Source organism: Sinocyclocheilus grahami, unplaced genomic scaffold (assembly GCF_001515645.1).
Source record: "Sinocyclocheilus grahami isolate Dianchi unplaced genomic scaffold, SAMN03320097.WGS_v1.1 scaffold643.1, whole genome shotgun sequence".
NCBI classification, from domain to species: domain Eukaryota; kingdom Metazoa; phylum Chordata; class Actinopteri; order Cypriniformes; family Cyprinidae; genus Sinocyclocheilus; species Sinocyclocheilus grahami.
The window spans coordinates 463334-486317 of NW_015505822.1; the positions used below are offsets into that span (position 1 = coordinate 463334).

At 38.0% G+C, this 22984-nt stretch overlaps 4 protein-coding genes across 8 annotated transcripts in view; 1 reads left to right on the forward strand and 3 right to left on the reverse strand.

The window, feature by feature from the left end:
- Positions 1-4601, reverse strand: part of LOC107558374 (H(+)/Cl(-) exchange transporter 4) — a 23678-nt gene extending 19077 nt beyond the window's left edge. The window contains exons 1-7 of one of the 2 annotated variants that reach the window (XM_016242033.1): positions 4465-4601; positions 3427-3581; positions 3251-3350; positions 1265-1452; positions 873-995; positions 593-799; positions 419-499 (exon numbers count right to left, since the gene is read on the reverse strand). In XM_016242033.1, coding sequence (XP_016097519.1) covers positions 419-499; positions 593-799; positions 873-995; positions 1265-1452; positions 3251-3350; positions 3427-3581; positions 4465-4480 — 870 coding nt within the window. In that variant the 5' untranslated portion in view covers positions 4481-4601. Of the gene's footprint in view, positions 1-418; positions 500-592; positions 800-872; positions 996-1264; positions 1453-3250; positions 3351-3426; positions 3582-4430 lie in introns of both variants that reach the window. The other variant, XM_016242035.1, reaches the window with a different exon arrangement.
- Positions 4602-5482: 881 nt separating this feature from the next.
- On the forward strand, positions 5483-6967 carry LOC107558366 (putative claudin-24). The gene has a single exon (XM_016242026.1). The coding sequence runs from the start codon at positions 5870-5872 to the stop codon at positions 6530-6532; it is 663 nt and encodes a 220-aa protein (XP_016097512.1). The 5' UTR covers positions 5483-5869; the 3' UTR covers positions 6533-6967.
- A 5993-nt stretch (positions 6968-12960) lies between these two features.
- Positions 12961-13556, reverse strand: LOC107558368 (claudin-5-like). The gene has a single exon (XM_016242027.1). It carries the CDS (start codon positions 13484-13486, stop codon positions 12992-12994), a length of 495 nt encoding a protein of 164 aa, XP_016097513.1. The 5' UTR covers positions 13487-13556; the 3' UTR covers positions 12961-12991.
- Positions 13557-16014: 2458 nt separating this feature from the next.
- The window catches only part of LOC107558375 (protein Shroom2-like), a 30743-nt gene continuing 23773 nt past the window's right edge, over positions 16015-22984 (reverse strand). For 2 of the 4 annotated variants that reach the window (XM_016242038.1, XM_016242039.1), the window contains 6 exons: positions 22832-22911; positions 22189-22719; positions 21569-22078; positions 21050-21215; positions 19428-19700; positions 16154-17082 (listed from right to left, as the gene is read on the reverse strand). In XM_016242038.1, coding sequence (XP_016097524.1) covers positions 16810-17082; positions 19428-19700; positions 21050-21215; positions 21569-22078; positions 22189-22719; positions 22832-22911 — 1833 coding nt within the window. In that variant the 3' untranslated portion in view covers positions 16154-16809. Of the gene's footprint in view, positions 17083-19427; positions 19701-21049; positions 21216-21568; positions 22079-22188; positions 22720-22831; positions 22912-22984 lie in introns of all 4 variants that reach the window. The other 2 variants (XM_016242036.1, XM_016242037.1) reach the window with 2 other exon arrangements.

A 22984-nucleotide genomic window follows, 5' to 3' on the forward strand; every position in this document is an offset into this window, starting at 1 on the left:
GAGTGTGTGTGTGAGTGCGTGTGTGTGTGCGAGTGTGTGTGAGTGTGTGCGCGTGTGTGTGTGAGTGAGTGTGTGCGCGCGTGTGTGTGTGTGTGTGTGACTGTGTGCGAGTGTGTGAGAGTGTGTGCGAGTGTGTGAGAGTGTGTGCGCGTGTGTGTGTGTGAGTGAGTGAGTGTGTGCGTGTGCGAGTGTGTGAGTGAGTGTGCGTGTGTGTGTGTGTGTGAGTGAGTGAGTGTGTGCGCGTGTGTGTGTGAGTGAGTGTGTGCGTGTGCGAGTGTGAGTGAGTGTGTGAGTGCATGTGAGTGAGTGAGTGAGTGTGTGCGAGTGTGTGTGTGTGTGTGTGTGTGTGTGTGAGAGAGTGTGAGTGAGTGTCTGTGTGTGTGTGTGTGGGTGTGTGTGTGTGTGTGCGTCTGTGCACCTCCTCCAGACTGAACAGAACTCCTCCGATTGGAGCTCCGAAAGCAACAGACACTCCTGCGGCCGCAGCTGCCGACAAAACCTGAAACAAACGTATGCAGAAGAAGATTTCAGCATTTTCCTTGACTTCTGTCTTACATCAATCACGTCTCCTCCAGCATGCAGATGTGCGCACCTCTCTGCGTTTGCCCTCGTTCTTGCTGTATTTGGAGAAGAGGCTGCAGAACAGGTTTCCGCAGCAGCAGGCGACGTGCACGAGCGGCCCTTCCTTCCCCAGACTGAGGCCAGACGACACGGCCAGCACCAGCGTCACCGTCTTTATGAGCAGCGTCCACTTGCCCAGATACCCGCGGATGATGAAGCCGCTCAGGATTGTCTTTATCTGGAACAACACACACACACTCACTTATTTAACAGCTCCAATGCAGAAAGTTCTCTTAGCTTTGCTTGTGCACCTCTGGTATTCCTGATCCGCAGGCGTACGGAGCGAACACTCGCACCAGAGACACGGCCAGGAAGGAGAAGAAGAGCGCCCACAGCACGTACAGGAAGTAGTTCAGCAAGTACACGCCTGCGCCCTGATGACAGAATCACACAGACCTCAGAGTGTGAAGAGGGCCACTAACTAGGGCTGCACGATATGAGGGGAAATAAAAAATAAATAAAAAATCCAGGTTTGCTGTACTGGTTTGTAAGGTTGCACAATTAATTTAAATAGCAGCTTTTGTGATCTGATAATTGCACTAAGCCATACTGCATTTTTGGTTTTATTCCATGCAGCCCTAAGACAAACCCAAAAAAGCATTGAATAAAAATTAGTTTTAACTTGTTAATCACTCTGCTGTACCTCTGTGTATCCCGTCATCAGTTCGGCCCATTTCTGCCACTGAGGACATTTGTCTCTGTCAGCGAAGGTGGTCTCATTGGACGTCCAGCAGCACTGCTCATGACTGTACCAGAGCGCAGACAGACACACGCCTTCCTTCAGATCCGTCATCCAATCAACAGCCAGATCGATCACTCCGGCCAGCGTGCCTGTGTGAGACCAGAGAGACGTTACATGCTGAAAGAGTTTGGGTCAGTGATGTCATGAGTGGGCGTGTCTCTGGTCAGTGAGGTCATGAGTGGGCGTGTCTCTGGTCAGTGATGTCATGAGTGGGTGTGTCTGGTCAATGAGGTCATGAGTGGGCGTGTCTCTGGTCAGTGAGGTCATGAGTAGGTGTGTCTCTGGTCAGTGATGTCATGAATGGGTGTGTCTGGTCAGTGAGGTCATGAGTGGGCGTGTCTCTGGTCAGTGGTGTCATGAGTGGGTGTGTCTCTGGTCAGTAAGGTCATGAGTGGGCGTGTCTCTGGTCAGTGGTGTCATGAGTGGGTGTGTCTCTGGTCAGTAAGGTCATGAGTGGGCGTGTCTCTGGTCAGTGGTGTCATGAGTGGGTGTGTCTCTGGTCAGTAAGGTCATGAGTGGGCGTGTCTCTGGTCAGTGGTGTCATGAGTGGGTGTGTCTCTGGTCAGTAAGGTCATGAGTGGGCGTGTCTCTGGTCAGTGGTGTCATGAGTGGGTGTGTCTCTGGTCAGTAAGGTCATGAGTGGGCGTGTCTCTGGTCAGTGGTGTCATGAGTGGGTGTGTCTCTGGTCAGTAAGGTCATGAGTGGGCGTGTCTCTGGTCAGTGGTGTCATGAGTGGGTGTGTCTCTGGTCAGTAAGGTCATGAGTGGGCGTGTCTCTGGTCAGTGGTGTCATGAGTGGGTGTGTCTCTGGTCAGTAAGGTCATGAGTGGGCGTGTCTCTGGTCAGTGGTGTCATGAGTGGGTGTGTCTCTGGTCAGTAAGGTCATGAGTGGGCGTGTCTCTGGTCAGTGGTGTCATGAGTGGGTGTGTCTCTGGTCAGTAAGGTCATGAGTGGGCGTGTCTCTGGTCAGTGGTGTCATGAGTGGGTGTGTCTCTGGTCAGTAAGGTCATGAGTGGGCGTGTCTCTGGTCAGTGGTGTCATGAGTGGGTGTGTCTCTGGTCAGTAAGGTCATGAGTGGGCGTGTCTCTGGTCAGTGGTGTCATGAGTGGGTGTGTCTCTGGTCAGTAAGGTCATGAGTGGGCGTGTCTCTGGTCAGTGGTGTCATGAGTGGGTGTGTCTCTGGTCAGTAAGGTCATGAGTGGGCGTGTCTCTGGTCAGTGATGTGATGAGTGGGTGTGTCTGGTCAGTGATGTCATGAGTGAGTGTGTCTCTGGTCAGTAAGGTCACGAGTGGGTGTGTCTCTGGTCAGTGATGTCATGAGTGAGTGTGTCTGGTCAGTAAGGTCATGAGTGGGTGTGTCTCTGGTCAGCGATGTCATGAGTGGGCGTGTCTCTGGTCAGTGATGTCATGAGTGGGTGTGTCTCTGGTCAGTAAGGTCATGAGTGGGCGTGTCTCTGGTCAGTGATGTGATGAGTGGGTGTGTCTGGTCAGTAAGGTCACGAGTGGGTGTGTCTCTGGTCAGTGATGTCATGAGTGAGTGTGTCTGGTCAGCGATGTCATGAGTGGGTGTGTCTCTGGTCAGCGATGTCATGAGTGGGTGTGTCTCTGGTCAGTAAGGTTCGCTGAAACAGCTGTGTCGTCATCAGCGCTCTGGAGAAGCCGCGACGGCTGAGTCTGCTCTCGAAACGTTCTCGCAGTACTTTGATGCTATACATCACAGTGACGTCGGCGCCGGTTCAAGTCGGACAAAATTTCTATCCGGGATGCACTGCTTCAAGTCAGCCGCCGATAGGTCTGCGCAGCGCCGCATGAAGTCGAACACACCTAGTGATGTGATGAGTGGGCGTGTCTCTGGTCAGTGATGTCATGAGTGGGCGTGTCTCAGCACCTGACAGCAGACCAATCAGCAGCATCACCAGCCATCCTGACCAGGCGTCCAGCAAACTCTTAATGAACTCCCAGATGGACTCTTTACTCTTACTGGTGATCTGCAAATACACACAAAATAAACCAGTGTGCTAATAATTAAAATGCACCATATCAGTGTCAGGCGGTCCGGTTCACCTTCCGGTGTCTGTCCGTGTCTCTGGATTTCTCTCTCAGCCAGTCGATGGTGTGAAAGTCCTCGTAAGTGCCAACGTCTGGGAACGGCTCGTCCAAGAAGTCCATCAGGTTCCCAGCGTCGTTCGTCTCCTCTGTAGGAGTGGCACTGCTGATGCCTGAGGAGAATAAACGGATTGTCAATAAATACGTTGCCAAACATGCATTCTCTCATCCAGCTTCATGAGGTGCATCATGGGATGCTTTTGAACACTATTAAAGGAGGAACATGTATGCTAAAACTTTGATGATGCTTTGGCTTCAACTTCAAAAAATACATCTAAAGAAAAACTGAAAATATGAAAAAACATTCATATACAGTAGGAATACTTTTTTTTTTAAATGCATTTAGTTTAAACCTAATATCAAGCTTGAAGCAGAAGTATTCATTAAATGTTTTTTAAGCTGTAAAAATAAATCAATCAATCAATACAAATAACACATAACTGCCCGAGTGCAACACAGTGAATATTAGAGTATATTGCAATATCATGCAGCAGCTGAAATCCATATTCTTATCAAATACTGTAGTACTGCAAGATTTACTGTCACACGTTTTCTGTACAGCTTAAAATCATTTAAAAGAAACACTTCAACTTACATGCTTGAAATTACTTTTAAACAAAATGTAAATCTATCTATATACAGTATACTGTATATAGTACAGTATACATATGTATATAATAAATATACTGAATGATACAATGTTACATGTTCAAAAACATAGTAGTACCATAGTCCATTTCAGCATCTTTTAAATGCACTATATAGTGTATTAGGTGTTTAGCAGTATTTATTCATCAGAAAAACACACAATAAAAAAAGACGCACGCAGAGGCCTTAAAGAAACATCACTCAGATCAGATTTCACACCTGTACTTCTTTCTGTCTGTGCTGCACAAACATGATAAAACACACATGTGGAAATAAACCTAAACACATTATAGAATGAACCCATGATAACATACAGAGCAGGTGCACGATGAGTGTGCTGAATCTCACCCTCTGCCTCCGCCATAAAGCTGCGTGTGTAATAAATTAAAGGTGCAGTGATGAATTGTAGTGTTCATCCATCATAACATCAGATTAAACCGATGCGGCAGGACGTGCCGTGATGACGTCACGGTGCGTGCGTGAACGTCAGCGCGTCGCGACGTCTGCGCAGAGAGCGCAAACAGGCGCTTGATGGGGATGCAACCACAGACAAATGACATTTAATTGTTTGATCAAAATGATTGCTAGAGATAATGTAGCAGTGGCTGATGTTGGTAGGGACATGACATAGCGTCTCTACTAAACTCTACAGCCTTGAAAATCAAGGTGATGTCTGATTTTAGAAACTATAGTTTAAAGAGAGCATGCAACAGATTCATGAGTTCATCCAAATCTCACAATTTGTAGTGAAACTGTGGTTATACAAAAAACACCAGTAATAGTAAAACTATGGTTTATTTTCTTTTTTTTTTGTATTTATACTTTCTTTCTTTCTTTCTCATTTGTTGTGTTTTTTTTATAACTTTACTGCATTGATAGTTTTATGTTTACTAAAAGAAGAAATCAGAAAAAAAAAGATTCGCGAATCCGCTCCGAGGTCCCGATCCGAATCAAATGATTCATGATTCGCGATCCGAAACAGTGAATCATTTTGCGATCTTCATTTTAGATCATAAAGTTTATGTTAAAAAAATGTTTTATATATATATATTATTATTATTATTATAATATAAAATATTTAATAATAAAAATATTATTATAATATAAAAATTGTTATAATATTACAAAAATATTTATTCAAGTGTTTGAAATTTGCTTTAATTTCTTTATTTAAAACATGCATATATATGACAATGTTGCATGTGTGTTAAACTAGATTTTCATTGAGTGGGGTTCAAAGGTCTGATACAATAGTGAAAATGCTATTCTGCATTGAATTGATTTTTCAATTTTAATGCTTTTTTTTCATGTAGCCTATCTGTTTACATTTGATATTGACTTAGAAACAGTGGCGAATCACTTTTTATTTCCTGGTTTGAATAGCTTTGTGTTCCTCTCATCAACCCACATTTTATGCACTCCAGATTTAACAGAGACAAACAGATCTGGAATTTCCCCTTTCAAACACTTCAAACACTTTCCCCCAACAATACAAGCAGGACCGTGAGTTAGGAAAGCGAGCGTGTGCCGTGAATCGAACGCTCAGTATGGTGGGTGTTTCGTGCCAAAACCGGAGGCCGCGCCATAAGCGAGTGTGTGTGTGTGTTTGCGAGCGAGAGTGAATGCAGCTGTTGTTTGCGTCTCTGTGCTGAGAGAGATCAGAGCAAAGATGACGTGCAGACACTAATGCTGCTGTCAGCAGCTCTGTACTGACTAGTAGAGCGAGAGGAGGAGGAGGAGGAGAGCTGTGGTCATGGACTCTGGATTATGGACTCTGGAGCTGCTAGGTGTGTTTTTCTCGCTGACCGCCTGCTTGTGTTCGCTGGTCACCCTCATGATGCCGCGGTGGCTCACGCTCTCCACCGAGCTCCTGCCCACCGAGAGCTTCCAGCTGGGACTGTGGGAAACCTGTGTGGTTCAGGATCTCGGGGTGACCGAGTGCCGGCCGTACGACAGTCTGCTGGGTCTCCCGTCGGACATCCGGCTGGCCCGAATCCTGATGTGCGCCACGCTGGGGACGGGTTTAATCGCTCTGTTATTCGCCATCCCCGGCATCTACCTGGTGAACAGCTGCAGACGCACGGAGAGCTTTGAAGCCAAAAGGACCTTGAAGATGCTCGGTGGGATCTTCAGCGTCGTCACGGGCATCCTCGGTCTCGTGCCCGTCTCGTATGTGGCGCATCTGACGGTCCTGCGGTTCTTCGACGAGAGCGTGCCAAGCGTGGTTCCTCGCTGGGAGTTCGGAGATGCACTTTTCTTCGGCTGGACGGCGGGGGGGTTGCATTTGGCGGCTGGTTTCTTGTTGGTCACTTCGTGCTTGTTTTTGCAAGACGAAACATTTTCGCTTCACCAATCTATAGCGCTAAACAGAGCTCGTCCAGAACAATCTCCACGCAGGAGGACAGAATATGTGTGAGATTATTGATAAACACAGTTTTGCTTCTACTAATGTTTTGCGTTTTGCACTGAAATGATCAGATATATTCAAAGACTGTAAATATAATGCTGCTGTTTAGACTTCATTTTGATTACAAATCAATTTTGTGAATCATTTTATAAGCTCAAACCCAAATCTGCACGTGAATGTGATTCTAATGAAAACACACACTTCAGTTTACTAATTGTGAAAATTATGCAAACTTTCCGAGAAAGTGCAACTTTTATGACTACGAGGTCATTTATGAGAGACAATTTTATGCTAATTATCCAAATGTTACTGGAAAACCAGATGCAAGTGTGTTTTTATATGTAAACAGAGAGTGATTGAATGAGAGAAAGATGTTATTATTTTACCTTGTGTTCTCTGAAATGTCCAAAAGTTGTACCAAAGTTGATGATCAGTCAATAAATCAGCTGAATGTTCATCTCTCTCGTGTGGTGTGTGAAGAGATGCAGGTGATTTTTCAGAATTTTTTTTATTTGATTTTGGTGCTCGTGAAATGTCAACAAGTTTCAGTTTTCACAAAAATATGTGACCCTGGAGCACAAAACCAGTCTTAAGTGTCAATTTTTCCAAATTGAGATGTATATATCATCTGAAAGCTGAATAAATAAGCTTTTCATTGGTGTATGGTTTGTTAGGATCGGACAATATTTGGAATATTTGAAAATCTGGAATCTGAGGGTGCAAAAAAATCTAAATATTGAGAAAATCATCTTTAAAGTTGTCCAAATGAAGTTCTTAGCAATGCATATTACTAATCAAAAATTAAGTTGATATATTTACGGTAGGACATTTACTAAATATCTTCATGGAACATGATCTTTACTTAATATCCTAATGATTTTTGGCATAAAAGAAAAATGTATAATTTTGACCCATACAATTTTTTTTGGCTATTGCTACAAATATCCCCCAGCGACTTAACACTGCTTTTGTGCTGCAGGGACACTATATGTTTTCATATTTATTCAGGTTTGTGCAATTAGCTTTTATTTTCTATAGTTAAAAACATTAAATTGAAAACAATACTTTAAATGCTTAATAAACTAGTTTTAGTGGGTTTCAAAGGTCTGAGAAAATGCTTTTTTTGCATTGAACTTAGCATTTTTCTGCCACACATTTGTTTACATTTGATTAGTGGCTTTGAAACAGTGGAAAATCTTTTATTATTATTAATTTTACATCAAAATTTGATGTTACATAATTTTTTTTTAATCTGAAAATTTTATTTCCAAGTGTACATTTTTAATGTGTTCCTCTCAGACTTTTAAACTCCCTTGCATATTCTAACATTATACATATATATATATATATATATATGTGTGTGTGTATGTGTGTATGTGTGTGTGTGTGTGTGTGTGTGTGTGTGTGTGTGTGTGTGTGTGTGTGTGAGTGTGTGTGTGTAAAGCTGTACAGCTGTACAGCAAAACCGAAATCGGAGCACTCGGACCGGAGCGCCTGGACAGTAAAACCGCTTCCCCGGAGCCCCGCCCAAGCAGATTCTCAGTGCAATGCACTTTATGCATTTATTTACATTTTCCGAGCTCAGCACAGTGTAAGGATCCAGAGCAAGGGGCCGCAGCGGTGTGTGTTTAGACCAGAAACCCGCTCCCACTCCCCCCTCCCAAATACACACACACTGTCACTTTAATCAGTCTGAAATAAGCTCTTTTGCACTACAAATCACTTTTTTGCACTACATCACTATATCTGCACTGTTGTTTACTTTACTGGTTTGCACTCTATCCTCCATATGCCTTGTGCTTTATACACTGAATATATTTTTACATTTTACCTTATTTGTATATTTGTATAGTTGTATTTTGTATTTAATCTGTATTTGTTATCTGTATGCACCCAAGGGTCTGAGAGTAACGCAATTTCAATTCTCTGTGTGTATGTGCTGTACATGTGGAAGAATTGACAATAAAGCAGACTTGACTTGAAAGTTTGGAGTTGGAAAGATTTTTTCTTCTGCTCATCAAGACTGCATTTATTTGATCAAAAAATAGTCAAAATTGTGAAATATTATTACCATTTAAATGAAGTGTTTTTGATTGCAATATATATTACAATGTAAAGTATTTCTGTGATGCGCAGCTGTATTTTCAGCATCATTACTGCAGTCTTCAGTGTCACATGATCTTCAGAAATCAATATGCTGGTTTACTCAAGTTTGATCAATTACAACCCCAATTTTGGGCATTTTGTAAAATGCAATAAAATCCAAATAAATGCAGCCTTGGAGAGCAGAACAGACTTCTTTTAAAAACTTTAAAAAATCTTAATTATTGCAAACTTTTGATCAGTAGTGTACATGCAAACGATGATTAATAGAGGCCTGCGGCATTAAAACTCAATTCATGTATACGTCCAAATAGTAGCATACTGTCAATAGTGTGTACTTGCTTATCACTAATGAAGTACATACTCTGAGTGCAAAAAACCTTGATAGAAAAAAAATTTATTATATCAATGTGAAGCTTCTTACCCAATCACTGTTTAATAAAGCTAAAAAAAACACGTATTACCTGCGATTGCACTGTCCTTGCAGGATCAAGCAGAAAAAGATAAAGGAAATAATCCCTTTAAATCCTTCATTGACTTAATCATCAGGATTACAGTCCGAGCCTTTATCTTCTTCCTCATGAAGCATTTTCTACAGTCAATTCTGCTCCGGACTGTAGGTTTATAATCAGATACTGATCTCAAACTGCTCATACTTTTTACTTCCTCACATGTTCAATAACATCAAGTGTATCAAACTTTAAACGTAATTAAAAAAATATAAGCCTATTTATACCTATATACCTAAAATATATATCAATATCAAACAGAGCATGCTGCAAGCAACGCCAAGGTCATAATTTCGATTCCCAGTGAAACCATGAACTGATCAAAATGTATAATGCAAAGTTTCTTTGGATAACAGTGTCAGTCAAATGCATGAATGTCTAAAGTATATTTTTATAATAACAAATTCAAATTTTCAGTGCTTTAATTTCGTCTGTGTCTGATAACAACATGTTTCAGTATACAGCGACAGTGCTGTGAACAATGACACACTTTTAACAATTCAAATAAATTACACACACACCGAAAAAAACCCTAGAGAGAAGATAAAAGCACAAAAACAACAGCAAATAACAAAAAAGCAAGAAAAAAAACAGGAGGGAAAATAGAACAAAATATTTTTTTTTAAATGCAGTTAAATTAGAATGTAAACAGGTGCTCTATATATATATATATATATATAAATCCACCTATTTTAACTTAAAACATAGGTTCAGTTGCTGCATTAAAATTTTAAGTATAATCAACTTGGTTGATTGTAAAATATGTTTATAGCGTTTATAACGTTTGTAAACATCTAGTTTTATTTACCAGTATTTTAAATGACTTCTGAGTGTAAAAAAATGTGACTTATACACAGATGAGACTTATCCGTTTTATTTCCCTCGACCAGGGGTGTGTTTCCCAAAAGCATCGTTAGCCAACTATCGTCGCAAGTTCCAACATAGTTCAACGATTCGGTGTTTCCCGAAACCATAGATCAAACGAACATTCGCAAACAGCGTCGCAAACATACGTGGTATAACTACAGCTCTCCACCTGTGGTTAGAAGAATAGTTTCTTGTTAGTAAGACATATGGACTTAAATAAATGATGCTTTTGGGCACAAAGCAAGCTAACATGCAGTGCAATCTATATCTTCCATTCTATTTAAATATATATACACATTATAATCGATACATTTTAGCGCGTCCTCAATAAGCCCTGTTTTTGAACAGTGCGCATGTGCATAAATACTGCAGAGAACCCCGCGATGAATAAATTACACACACACCGAAAAAAACCCTAGAGAGAAGATAAAAGCACAAAAACAACAGCAAATAACAAAAAAGCAAGAAAAAAAACAGGAGGGAAAATAGAACAAAATATATTTTTTTAAATGCAGTTAAATTAGAATGTAAACAGGTGCTCTATATATATATATATATATATATAAATCCACCTATTTTAACTTAAAAACATAGGTTCAGTTGCTGCATTAAAATTTTAAGTATAATCAACTTGGTTGATTGTAAAATATGTTTATAGCATTTATAACGTTTGTAAACATCTAGTTTTATTTACCAGTATTTTAAATGACTTCTGAGTGTAAAAAAATGTGACTTATACACAGATGAGACTTATCCGTTTTATTTCCCTCGACCAGGGGTGTGTTTCCCAAAAGCATCGTTAGCCAACTATCGTCGCAAGTTCCAACATAGTTCAACGATTCGGTGTTTCCCGAAACCATAGATCAAACGAACATTCGCAAACAGCGTCGCAAACATACGTGGTATAACTACAGCTCTCCACCTGTGGTTAGAAGAATAGTTTCTTGTTAGTAAGACATATGGACTTAAATAAATGATGCTTTTGGGCACAAAGCAAGCTAACATGCAGTGCAATCTATATCTTCCATTCTATTTAAATATATATACACATTATAATCGATACATTTTAGCGCGTCCTCAATAAGCCCTGTTTTTGAACAGTGCGCATGTGCATAAATACTGCAGAGAACCCCGCGATGAATCAAACATCAAATAAAGCAAAACGACAGGGAACAAAACATAGTAACTTTGTCATCATGTGCCATGTTGAACACAGCAGCATCTCAAGAGATCTCGAATCAATTAATTAGCAGACGTTATTACTCCACCACATGCGTGTGACATCATTAACAACGGCCCTAAATTGTTGAACTAATGTGGTTCAAGCGACGGAGATGCGAGCGTGTTCGTGACTGGCTAGTTAGTTTCCACAACAATGCAACGCACTCTGGTGGTTAATCAGTGAGTTACGTCGTTGTACGGGAAACGCACCCCTGAGCTGGGCCAAGGCATAAATGCAGATTAACAGATTAACACATGGTTACAATTAAAAGGGCACCGAGGGGCCCCCAAATAAACTTCTGCCTGGGGCCCCCATAAAGGCTTGGGCCCGCTGCTCTCGACAATGCAATTTTGACCCGGTGCCACCTTTACTGCTGCTCTGCGAAATTTCACAGGAAAAATACTGTACAGTCATTCAAATAGAAATCTGCATAATCGGGAGCTTCGTATTCAAGTTGTTCACGCGAATTCGCCACACTGAATAAAAGTAAAGCTGCTTGTTTTGAAAGTGACTTCTGCTTGAGCTAGGCTTAAATACATCTACAACTATTGATAATAGACGATATACTTTTTTGCATGCCCGAAATTCAACTTAAATTTCGTTAAAGTTACTACAATGTCAGGTGCAAAATATTTTCCAAATTATCACAGTATTGTTCGTACATTATTGATTAATTACCGATTACAAATTACATAACGGAAAGCGTAGTTGGTAACAATCTATTGGATTACACATATAAGGTAATGTATTGTGAATACTTTTTGATTACTTTTACATTACTTTTGATATAACTCATAAGGAAACATTTTCCATTCTTTATCAACTTGATCAAATCGGAGTCTGCAGAGGGTTTGTAAGGTGCTGGAAAGCGAATAATTAAATCATAAAAATATCAAATTAAACCAATTGTGTGGCCTCTCCATTTTCTGTGTAATTAGTCACCTGACTAGTGGCAGGTGCGTGCAGTTTCATAAAACTGGAAGACTTTCCGAGCATATGTGACCCTGCAGCACAAAAGCAGTGTTGAGTCGCTGGGGTATATTTGTAGCAATAGCCAACAATACATTGTATGGGTCACAATTGTAATTTTTCTTTTATGCCAAAAATCATTAGGATATTAAGTAAAGATCATGTTTCATGAAGATATTTTGTAAATCTCCTACCGTAAATATATCAAAACTTAATGTTTGATTAGTAATATGCATTGCTAAGAACTTCATTTGGACAACTTTAAAGATTATTTTCTCAATATTTAGATTTTTTTGCACCCTCAGATTCCAGATTTTCAAATATTGTTGTATCCTAACAAACCATACATCAATGGAAAGATTATTTATTCAGCTTCAGATGATGCATAAACCTCAATTTTGACAAAATTTACCCTTATGACTGGTTTTGTGGTCCAGGGTCACATATATAAGCGGTACAATGTTTTTAGAAAGTTAAGAGGAAAAAAAGAAAGAATTAGAGCAAATTAATACATAATGAATAATTTACTGTCATTGTGTAAATAATATGTAATCTACATAAAAGTTTTGGGAATTTGAATACGTAATCCAGATTAATCAGTTACTTCCCAGTGTATTAATAATACTTTATACAATTATTGTAATTATTATTTTTAATTAGGCTATTTAATTGGGGCTCGAGGAGTGTTTGTACAGTAATGGTTACAGTAATGTTACACGAAGGGCCTCCAGGGGCCCGAAGAGAACACAGCATCCTAATTACTCACTCACATCCGTCCTGAAAACGGTCTCACGCGTCTCAACTTTGGAAAGCTGGATTGTCAATTCCCTGATGGTTCACATGGGTCCCTGAAGGACCTTCTCCAGGCCTGGACGGCCTCACTTTGGGCTCCAACATTACCGGGGCCCTGTAGGACAGGAAGACCAACCCGCTAAAGACCAGCAGGACTGATGCAAAAATCCCCATGATGATACCGGGTCCGATGGACTGGTTCACCGGAGCTGATGGCATGCGAAACTCCGCCGGGAACAATATAGTCTGATTGTTTACAACAGAACTGAGATTCCAGCACACAGGAACGAGCGCAGAAGCTCCGGTAAGAATGAGCAAAACCCCACCAGAAGCAAATGCTAATCTGATCTTGTTTAATCCGAAGTAAACATTCCTGAGGCCGTAAACGACGCTGGCGTTTCCCGCGAGGCCCAGAAACAGAGCCACGATCATCAGCACCTGCGCCGCCACGATTTCTGGTGGCGTGAACGACTCAGACAAATGGATCCGCTGACAGAACATGATCTGATTGTCAGATAAAATCAGAGCGTGGCTATAAAAACACACTCTCCAAATACCAACCCATGCCAGTCCAGAGGTGATGACCGACAGATCGGACACTTCCCAAACCCTCCACTCCACCAGCCCGACGGTCACGATCACGAGCGTCCAGCCCACCGTCCCGAGCCACAGAGCCACGAGCTGCGCGTGAGCCGTGTGGACGAGGTAAGGCATGACGTCTGGTCTCAGACCGCAGTTTCCTGGAAAACATTGATCTAAACAATAATCAAAAAAGAAAAAACTAATAAAAATGCAGTAAAAATAACATTTACAAAATTATTAAATCAAATAAATGATAAATCAAATAAAAATTACAAATAAGCAAACTAATACAAATTTATAAATAAAAATCTAATAAAAATATATAAAAATAAAATAAATAATAAAACAAAAATGATCAAAAATAAAAAACTAAAAAACTAAGTAATTAAATAAATAATATAAATAAAAATATGCAAACAAATAAATTAAAAATAGATAAAAAAAATGTACAATAATAAAATTAAATATAAATACAAAAAAAAGTAAAAAAAAAAAAGATAAAAAAATTAAAACAGATAAAAAATAAATAAATAAAACAAATTATCAAAAATAAAAAAGTAATTAAATAATATAAATAAAAATATGCAAACAAATAAATTAAAAATAGATAAAAAAAATGTACAATAATAAAATTAAATATAAATACAAAAAAAAGTAAAAAAAAAAAAGATAAAAAAATTAAAACAGATAAAAAATAAATAAATAAAACAAATTATCAAAAATAAAAAAGTAATTAAATAATATAAATAAAAATATGCAAACAAATAAATTAAAAATAGATCAAAAAAATTAACAATATTAAAATTAAATACAAATACAAAAAAGTAAAAAAAATAAAAAATAAAAAGATTAAATAATAATAAAAAAAGATAAAAAATAAATAAATAAAACAAAAATAAAAAAGTAATTAAATAAATAATATAAATAAAAATATGCAAACAAATAAATTAAAAATAGATCAACAAAATAAACAATATTAAAATGAAATACAAATACAAAAAAAGTAAAAAAAATTAAAATAATAAATAAATAAATAAAACAAAAATAAAAAAAGTAATTAAATAAATAATATAAATAAAAATATGCAAACAAATAAATTAAAAATAGATCAACAAAATAAACAATATTAAAATTAAATACAAATACAAAAAAAAGTAATAAGATAATCAAATTATAAATAAAATACTTAAAATCAGACAATATAAAATAAATAACAACAATAAATAATAATAAAAAATATAATAAAAGCAAACAATAAAATAAATGATAAAATATGCAAATCCAACCCCTATAAAACACATACGCTTATATTTACAGCACGCTCTAAAACGTCCATCCTGAAGAGCCTCGATCGTCTCTCTGAAGCGGCTGAACGTGACTGCAGGTCTTTATGGAGTTAATTGCTTGTTGTGGGTTTAACTAACCAATGCCGTCTCCAAGAAACCTGGCAAACAGAGCTCTCAGACATCCCTCTGAGAGAACGAGACCGAGAGAGATTTAGTTTAGATCACCATCTTCCTGTTGCTCATGTTTCAGAAGCCAAACACAAACGTAATACTTCACCTAAAGGTCATGGTTAACATGGGCGTTTGTGCCAAAATATCATAGAGACTAAATAACCCTTTTTTACATTAATTTAATTAGATGTGCATAGATGAAGAAAGTGTATATTTGAGGTGCTGTCACCTATATATATATTTAGGTCACAGTTTCTATAATTTTTTTCACCTGTTTAATCATCAGAATATTTTGGCAGGTCTTTTAAAATTAGTGATGTCCAAACCAGGGCCCTTGATGACCTTTGATTTGGCCCACCATAAAAGAAGTGGAAAAACATGGCATTAAAGCACAGCTTCCTTTTTAATTTATATGTAGATATAAATCTTTTTTTCCCATTGTATATATAAGTGAATTTGATTTTAAAATGTATATATATATATATATATATGTATATAAAATGTATACATACATATTTTTTATATTGAATATAATATGTAATAAAAGTAAAAGTACTCATTTTCTTCCAAACAAATCTTACTGATCCCAAACTGAATGGTAGTGTAAGTATATATATATATATATATAAGAATATGATGATTTTACTGAAGCATAAGCTTCTTATTTGCATATTCCCATTATATATATCGTCGTATATTATAATGAGACGTGTGATACTTCACTGTTTTGCATTTTACATTTACAGCTCTGGATTAAACGCAAACTAGCTTTATATAAAACTGACTTTCAAACATTGTCATTCGTTTCTCAAGACGTTTTGTGGTCGTCTTAAAATATATTTCCAATCAGTATGCATCAAATATAATTGTATAATTAAAAATTTGAATCATATTACCATATCAGCACATGCTCGACTGATCCGTGAGTTTCTCTCGATGTAAAAGTGAATCTTCTCTCAGCGTTTCCTTCATCTTCAGCGCTGGACTGGAACCCGTCTGAAACTTCCTGCTGTTTAGAAATCTTCTGTAAATAAGCTCGTGAATATGTTTCTGTGAATGATTGACCATGGCTCATGATCACGGTCAACATCATAAAACCAAACAATGAGGAATCTGAGATCGGTCGCCTCATATTGGAAAATACAGTGACTCATAAAGATCATAAAATCATGGGTGACGCTTAATTATATACCGTAATATTCTTGTTTACAGCTAAATATTTATGAATCACTTCCTTACAGCAAGTGTGATATCAGACAGACAAATTAATTGTAACCCATCCATAACTATGAAGAGCTACAACAAAAGTTGCCATATATATTTTTATTTTTATTCCAATTTATTGCAGCAGAAGTGCACTGCAAGCGTGTTTATGAACAGTATATCACAAATGATTTTCCTGGTTCACAGGTTCATATTTTAGATAAGAGTAGAGATATTCTAAACCTCCCTTTCATTCACATGAAATGAGTAAAACAGCTTTTCAGTCTGGATCTAGTTAAGAATAAGCAGATCTAACTTTCAGTTAATAGCACCGTTAGCTTTCAGCCGCAAAGCAAATTAGTTAAACGCACATACAGGTAGAAAAAAACTTTTTTTTTAAAACGCTCAGAACTTATATGAGAATGATTTTGTGTTGATGGTAATAAATCTATTCAGTGCACACAAGCAGATATGAAATACGTCTGCTTAGAGTCTAGTTCCCAACAAGAGTTAACTTAACGTAGTCCAGTCCAGTCTAGACCAGTCCAGAGTTCAGTATAGTGCGCTATGGATCAGTATAGTTCAGTACAGCAGTCTCTGGTCCAGCGGCAGACTGTCCTTCAGACATTTGAGCTGCTCTTCACCCAGTTTGATCTTATCCTCCAGTTTACGCTGCTCAATGATGAGCGCCGACTTCATTTTGACGAAGTGCCGGTAGTCTGCGAGACACTCTTCGCTGAGGTGACTGGCCAGAATCTCATAAACCAGACGTTCCCTTCGGTCCAAGTTCTCCTTCAGCTCTTTGGCGTCTTCGTGCTGGCGAATCAGCAGTTTGCGTTTTTCGGTCAAAGTGTGCTGAAAGTACCACACAAGTATAGTTTATTGTACAAAACATTCAGAAAATGTGCTTTGGTCCAAGAACTAATTATGTCAAATTAGGACTTATTCAGTCAAATATCTCCAAACTGTTACCTTAAATCATAAAGTTGAATTCAGAGACATTACTTTCATGTTCTTTGACAACGTGGCCATGATTTACTAAAACGAAGGAAGGAATTAGTATTATGTGGCTAAGATTTACTAAAATATGGGAACAAAATAGTCCAACATGGCTACGATTTGTTAAAAACGAAGGAACGAATAGTACAACGTGGCCACTATTTACTAAAACGAGGGAACAAATTAGTATAACATGGCTATGATTTGTTAAAAACGAAGGAACGAGTAGTACAACGTGGCCACAATTTACTAAAACGAGGGAACAAATTAGTATAACATGGCTATGATTTGTTAAAAACGAAGGAACGAGTAGTACAACGTGGCCACAATTTACTAAAACGAGGGAACAAATTAGTATAACATGGCTATGATTTGTTAAAAACGAAGGAACGAGTAGTACAACGTGGCCACAATTTACTAAAACGAGGGAACAAATTAGTATAACATGGCTATGATTTGTTAAAAACGAAGGAACGAGTAGTACAACGTGGCCACAATTTACTAAAACGAGGGAACAAATTAGTATAACATGGCTATGATTTGTTAAAAACGAAGGAACGAGTAGTACAACGTGGCCACAATTTACTAAAACGAGGGAACAAATTAGTATAACATGGCTATGATTTGTTAAAAACGAAGGAACGAGTAGTACAACGTGGCCACAATTTACTAAAACGAGGGAACAAATTAGTATAACATGGCTATGATTTGTTAAAAACGAAGGAACGAGTAGTACAACGTGGCCACAATTTACTAAAACGAGGGAACAAATTAGTATAACATGGCTATGATTTGTTAAAAACGAAGGAACGAGTAGTACAACGTGGCCACAATTTACTAAAACGAGGGAACAAATTAGTATAACATGGCTATGATTTGTTAAAAACGAAGGAACGAGTAGTACAACGTGGCCACAATTTACTAAAACGAGGGAACAAATTAGTATAACATGGCTATGATTTGTTAAAAACGAAGGAACGAGTAGTACAACGTGGCCACAATTTACTAAAACGAGGGAACAAATTAGTATAACATGGCTATGATTTGTTAAAAACGAAGGAACGAGTAGTACAACGTGGCCACAATTTACTAAAACGAGGGAACAAATTAGTATAACATGGCTATGATTTGTTAAAAACGAAGGAACGAGTAGTACAACGTGGCCACAATTTACTAAAACGAGGGAACAAATTAGTATAACATGGCTATGATTTGTTAAAAACGAAGGAACGAGTAGTACAACGTGGCCACAATTTACTAAAACGAGGGAACAAATTAGTATAACATGGCTATGATTTGTTAAAAACGAAGGAACGAGTAGTACAACGTGGCCACAATTTACTAAAACGAGGGAACAAATTAGTATAACATGGCTATGATTTGTTAAAAACGAAGGAACGAGTAGTACAACGTGGCCACAATTTACTAAAACGAGGGAACAAATTAGTATAACATGGCTATGATTTGTTAAAAACGAAGGAACGAGTAGTACAACGTGGCCACAATTTACTAAAACGAGGGAACAAATTAGTATAACATGGCTATGATTTGTTAAAAACGAAGGAACGAGTAGTACAACGTGGCCACAATTTACTAAAACGAGGGAACAAATTAGTATAACATGGCTATGATTTGTTAAAAACGAAGGAACGAGTAGTACAACGTGGCCACAATTTACTAAAACGAGGGAACAAATTAGTATAACATGGCTATGATTTGTTAAAAACGAAGGAACGAGTAGTACAACGTGGCCACAATTTACTAAAACGAGGGAACAAATTAGTATAACATGGCTATGATTTGTTAAAAACGAAGGAACGAGTAGTACAACGTGGCCACAATTTACTAAAACGAGGGAACAAATTAGTATAACATGGCTATGATTTGTTAAAAACGAAGGAACGAGTAGTACAACGTGGCCACAATTTACTAAAACGAGGGAACAAATTAGTATAACATGGCTATGATTTGTTAAAAACGAAGGAACGAGTAGTACAACGTGGCCACAATTTACTAAAACGAGGGAACAAATTAGTATAACATGGCTATGATTTGTTAAAAACGAAGGAACGAGTAGTACAACGTGGCCACAATTTACTAAAACGAGGGAACAAATTAGTACTATCTGGCAACGACTCACTAAAATGAAGGAACGAATAGTGCAGCAAAAGAAAAATTTTTCACATGCATCTCATTTATACCTTCTCGTCCGCTAACGTTCCCTCCTCCAGGTTGTTCAGGGCATTTTCCACTCGGGCCAGTCGGCCGGACAGAGACAGCAACAGACTGACCACTTTGTCCAGGTCACCCACGAACATGCGAAACTTCTCCAGCTCGTTGGGTTTGCAGACGGTCTGTACAGTGTCTTCCACTTCCTCTCCCAGAACGTTATTGTCCTGCACGTCCTCCTGCAGGCTTTCACGAGCCTCTCGAAGCACGAGCAGCTTCTTACTTAAGCTGTCGATCAACTCTTGCTACATAGAGACAGAAATGACAAAGACACACTTTAAGAATTAAAAACATCTATTTACATCTATACAATCATCAAACATTTATACAATCCAGACAGAATAAATTATTAGTGCAGAGCTGCTTAGCTGAATAAATATAATTATTTTCACAATGAACAGATTTATGCAGATTTTAAGCAATGAGAATAAATGCATTTTGAAAATGTTTATTTAAATAAAATAGATGCAAATCATTATATACTATGTCATGATTTCAAGCTTTTTAAGGATATTTTTCAATATTTTTATTTGTCAAATACAGTTAAATACAGAATACAATCTGCACTGAAATGTAAAGTGTAAAATGTTTGTAAAATTTAGTGTAAAATATTAGTAAAAGTGAAATAGTGTAAAATATTTGTAAAAATGTCAAGTGTAAATGTTCGTAAATGTTTGCAAATGTTTCAAATAGCTTGAAATGTTTGCAAATGTTTCAGTTGCAATTGCACAAAATGTTTGTAAAATGTAGTGTAAAATATTTGTAAAAGTGAAATAGTGTAAAATATTTGTAAACATTTCAAGTGTAAATGTTCGTAAATGTTTGCAAATAGCTTGAAATGTTTGCAAATGTTTCAAATAGCTTGAAATGATATATAGTAAAATATAGTAAAATGTAAATGTTTGTAAAATGTCAATGTAGTAAAATGTTATAAAATTGTAAATAGCATAAAGTGTTTGCAAAATATTGTAAATAGTATAAAATAGTGTAAAATGTTAGTAATTGTTGTAAATAGTGCAAAATGTTTGTAAAATGTAAATAGCGTAAAATGTTGGTAAATGTTGTAACATGTAAATAATGTAAAATATTTGTAAAAATGTTAATAGAGTAGAATGCAAATGCTTGTAAAATGTTAATGTTGTAAACTTATAAATCGCATAAAATGTTTGTAAATGCTGTAGTGTAAACTGTTTGTAAAATGCAAATAACATAAAATGTTAGTAAATGTTGTAAATTGTTGTAAATCGTGCAAAATGTTTGTAAAATTTAAATAACGTAAAATGTTGGTAAAATTTTGTAACTAGTGTAAAATGTTTGTAAAAGGTTTGTAAAATAATGTAAATAGTGTATAATGTTCTGCACTCAAGGTGTTTGAGTGCAGAAATCTGGTCTGTTTCATTCATGTATGACTGACAAATATGCAGATCATTACCAGTTCTTACTGAAAGCAAAAATGTTGAACAAAGCGACAAAGTTACAACCAATCAAAACATGTAATATGTGAAGCAACCAATGAGAACATCTGTGGGTGGGGCTACCAGTACAACACAATTAAAGTAAAAACCAAGCAAAGAAATGGACATAAACATTGCACCTTCTTGTTGGACAGGTCATAATCAAGTTCATCCTCTGAATCTTGTTCCTCCATGTGATCCTGCATGTCCTTCATCTTTATGAGCAGCTCTGCTTTAGGTGCAGATGTGCTATAATACGACGAACTGTTCACTAACGACACTGATGATGCCAAATTGTCCTCCACCCTGCAGAAATCAAAGAAAATCCATATATAAATACAGTTTTATGATTCTCAAACATGAAACACAGTCACAGATTTAAAGTCAAATACATTGTACTTGCTATATGTGTGTGTATCAGTAGAGGGCAGTAGAGAACAGGTTTTCAGTCTAAAGCTGTGATTTATGAATAAGACAGGTAACTGATCCCGATTTAATGACTCAATTATTTGAGTCAATACTATTTTAGGACCATTCTTTGCTTATTTTTGCATTATGTACATTCATTACCATAATGCTCATTACCAAAAATGCTAAATAATGTCATCTACATAATGTGAAGACTGGACATGTTTTTGTGAGATTCTCAGGCAGTGTACCTCTGCTGTGTATTTTTGGGAGACGTCTGTTTGGAGGCCGCTTTCCTCCTCTGCTGCGCTCCCTCCAGGAGCTGCTCCCCCTGTGGAAATATTCCCTCCATCAGATCCATGGTAGTCTTCATCTTACTCTGATCCAAGATGTCCACCAGACTCTTGTCCTTCCCCATGATATCTCTGGCCAGCTCCTCTCGTTTCAGGTCCTCCTCTGAGTGTTCGCCCACACCATTGCTCCTCACCCTCTCTTTATTGTCTAGTACCATCTCGCCAGTCTGACGTTCTGCGTTTCTACTTGGATCCAGGTGGGTGTAGGCAATAAACGGCGACTTCGATTGCTCTGGAGTATCTAGATTTTTTAGCTGGCCAGTTTTAGGCACCTCAGAGCCTCCAGATGATTCACCATGTGGCAGATAGTTTCGGTTTTCTCCCTCTGAACCGTTTTCTGTACAAATGATCTGTATGGGAACCTTTCGCCCAGCAGTGTTTGGCTCTGATGTTTCCTCCATCTTACTACTGCAATAGGGGACAAAAATTGGCGATAATGATCACCTTAAAATAGCTAAATATGGGCAGATTCATAGTCTATAGCCTACTGTCCTATAAGTATCTAAAACTCTACTTACCTGCATGGATCCTTTTTCTGCACAGTTGCAGGTGGCTGTGGAGAGGACTGAGGAGAAGGAGAACGTGTTCTGCTGGCTGAGGTTACCGTCAGGTCAATGTTCTGCTTGGGAGAAATGGAGGAATGACCTAAAAGATGTAGCGTGTGTGATAACATCCCCTCGGTGTCTGATCTCCGATTGTCCTCTGAGGTCGGGCATTTGTCTCTCTCCAGATGTTCTGATGGACATGGTCCTTGAGTTGGCTCAGGGGAAGAGGTCTGAACTCTAACTTCCTTGGAGGCTCTGAAAGGGCATGTGGTTTCTGGCTGTTTGGGTTGGACAGACCTCTGCAGTTCATGACTTTTGTTTTTAGGAAGCTGTTGCTCTGATACGGGAACCTGGAGATGATGTGAGGAGAATGGTGGTGGATACCTGGCAAGTCTGGGTTTCTGGTTGGAGGAAAGAGGTGCCACATCACTTTCCAGAACGTTCAGTGTGATGGACTCTAGAGGCTCAGAGATGTTGAGCAGACCATGCTCTCTTTCGGATACACTGTGATGTTGAAATTACAAAAAAATATATTAATTATCAGTCTGTACATTAGCAAATCACAGAAAATATAACCATCTCAGATTGTCACAAAGACAAGACAAGAAATCCTAACCTAGTGATATGGGCCTCCTGTTGGTCCTTGGCTTCAGGCGGAGATTCAACAGGAGACTTTCTGGGTGGCAGAGGGATATTCTGAAAGAAATATGGATCCGTTTACACAGATGCCAAAGATTCTTCTACCTGAAGGACAGACTAGCCCTTCTTA

Excerpts from the sequence above, each read along its gene's own strand:
- LOC107558368 (XM_016242027.1), bottom strand. The coding sequence starts at position 13,486 with ATGTTCTGTCAGCGGATCCATTTGTCTGAGTCGTTCACGCCACCAGAA.
- LOC107558366 (XM_016242026.1), top strand. The coding sequence starts at position 5,870 with ATGGACTCTGGATTATGGACTCTGGAGCTGCTAGGTGTGTTTTTCTCG.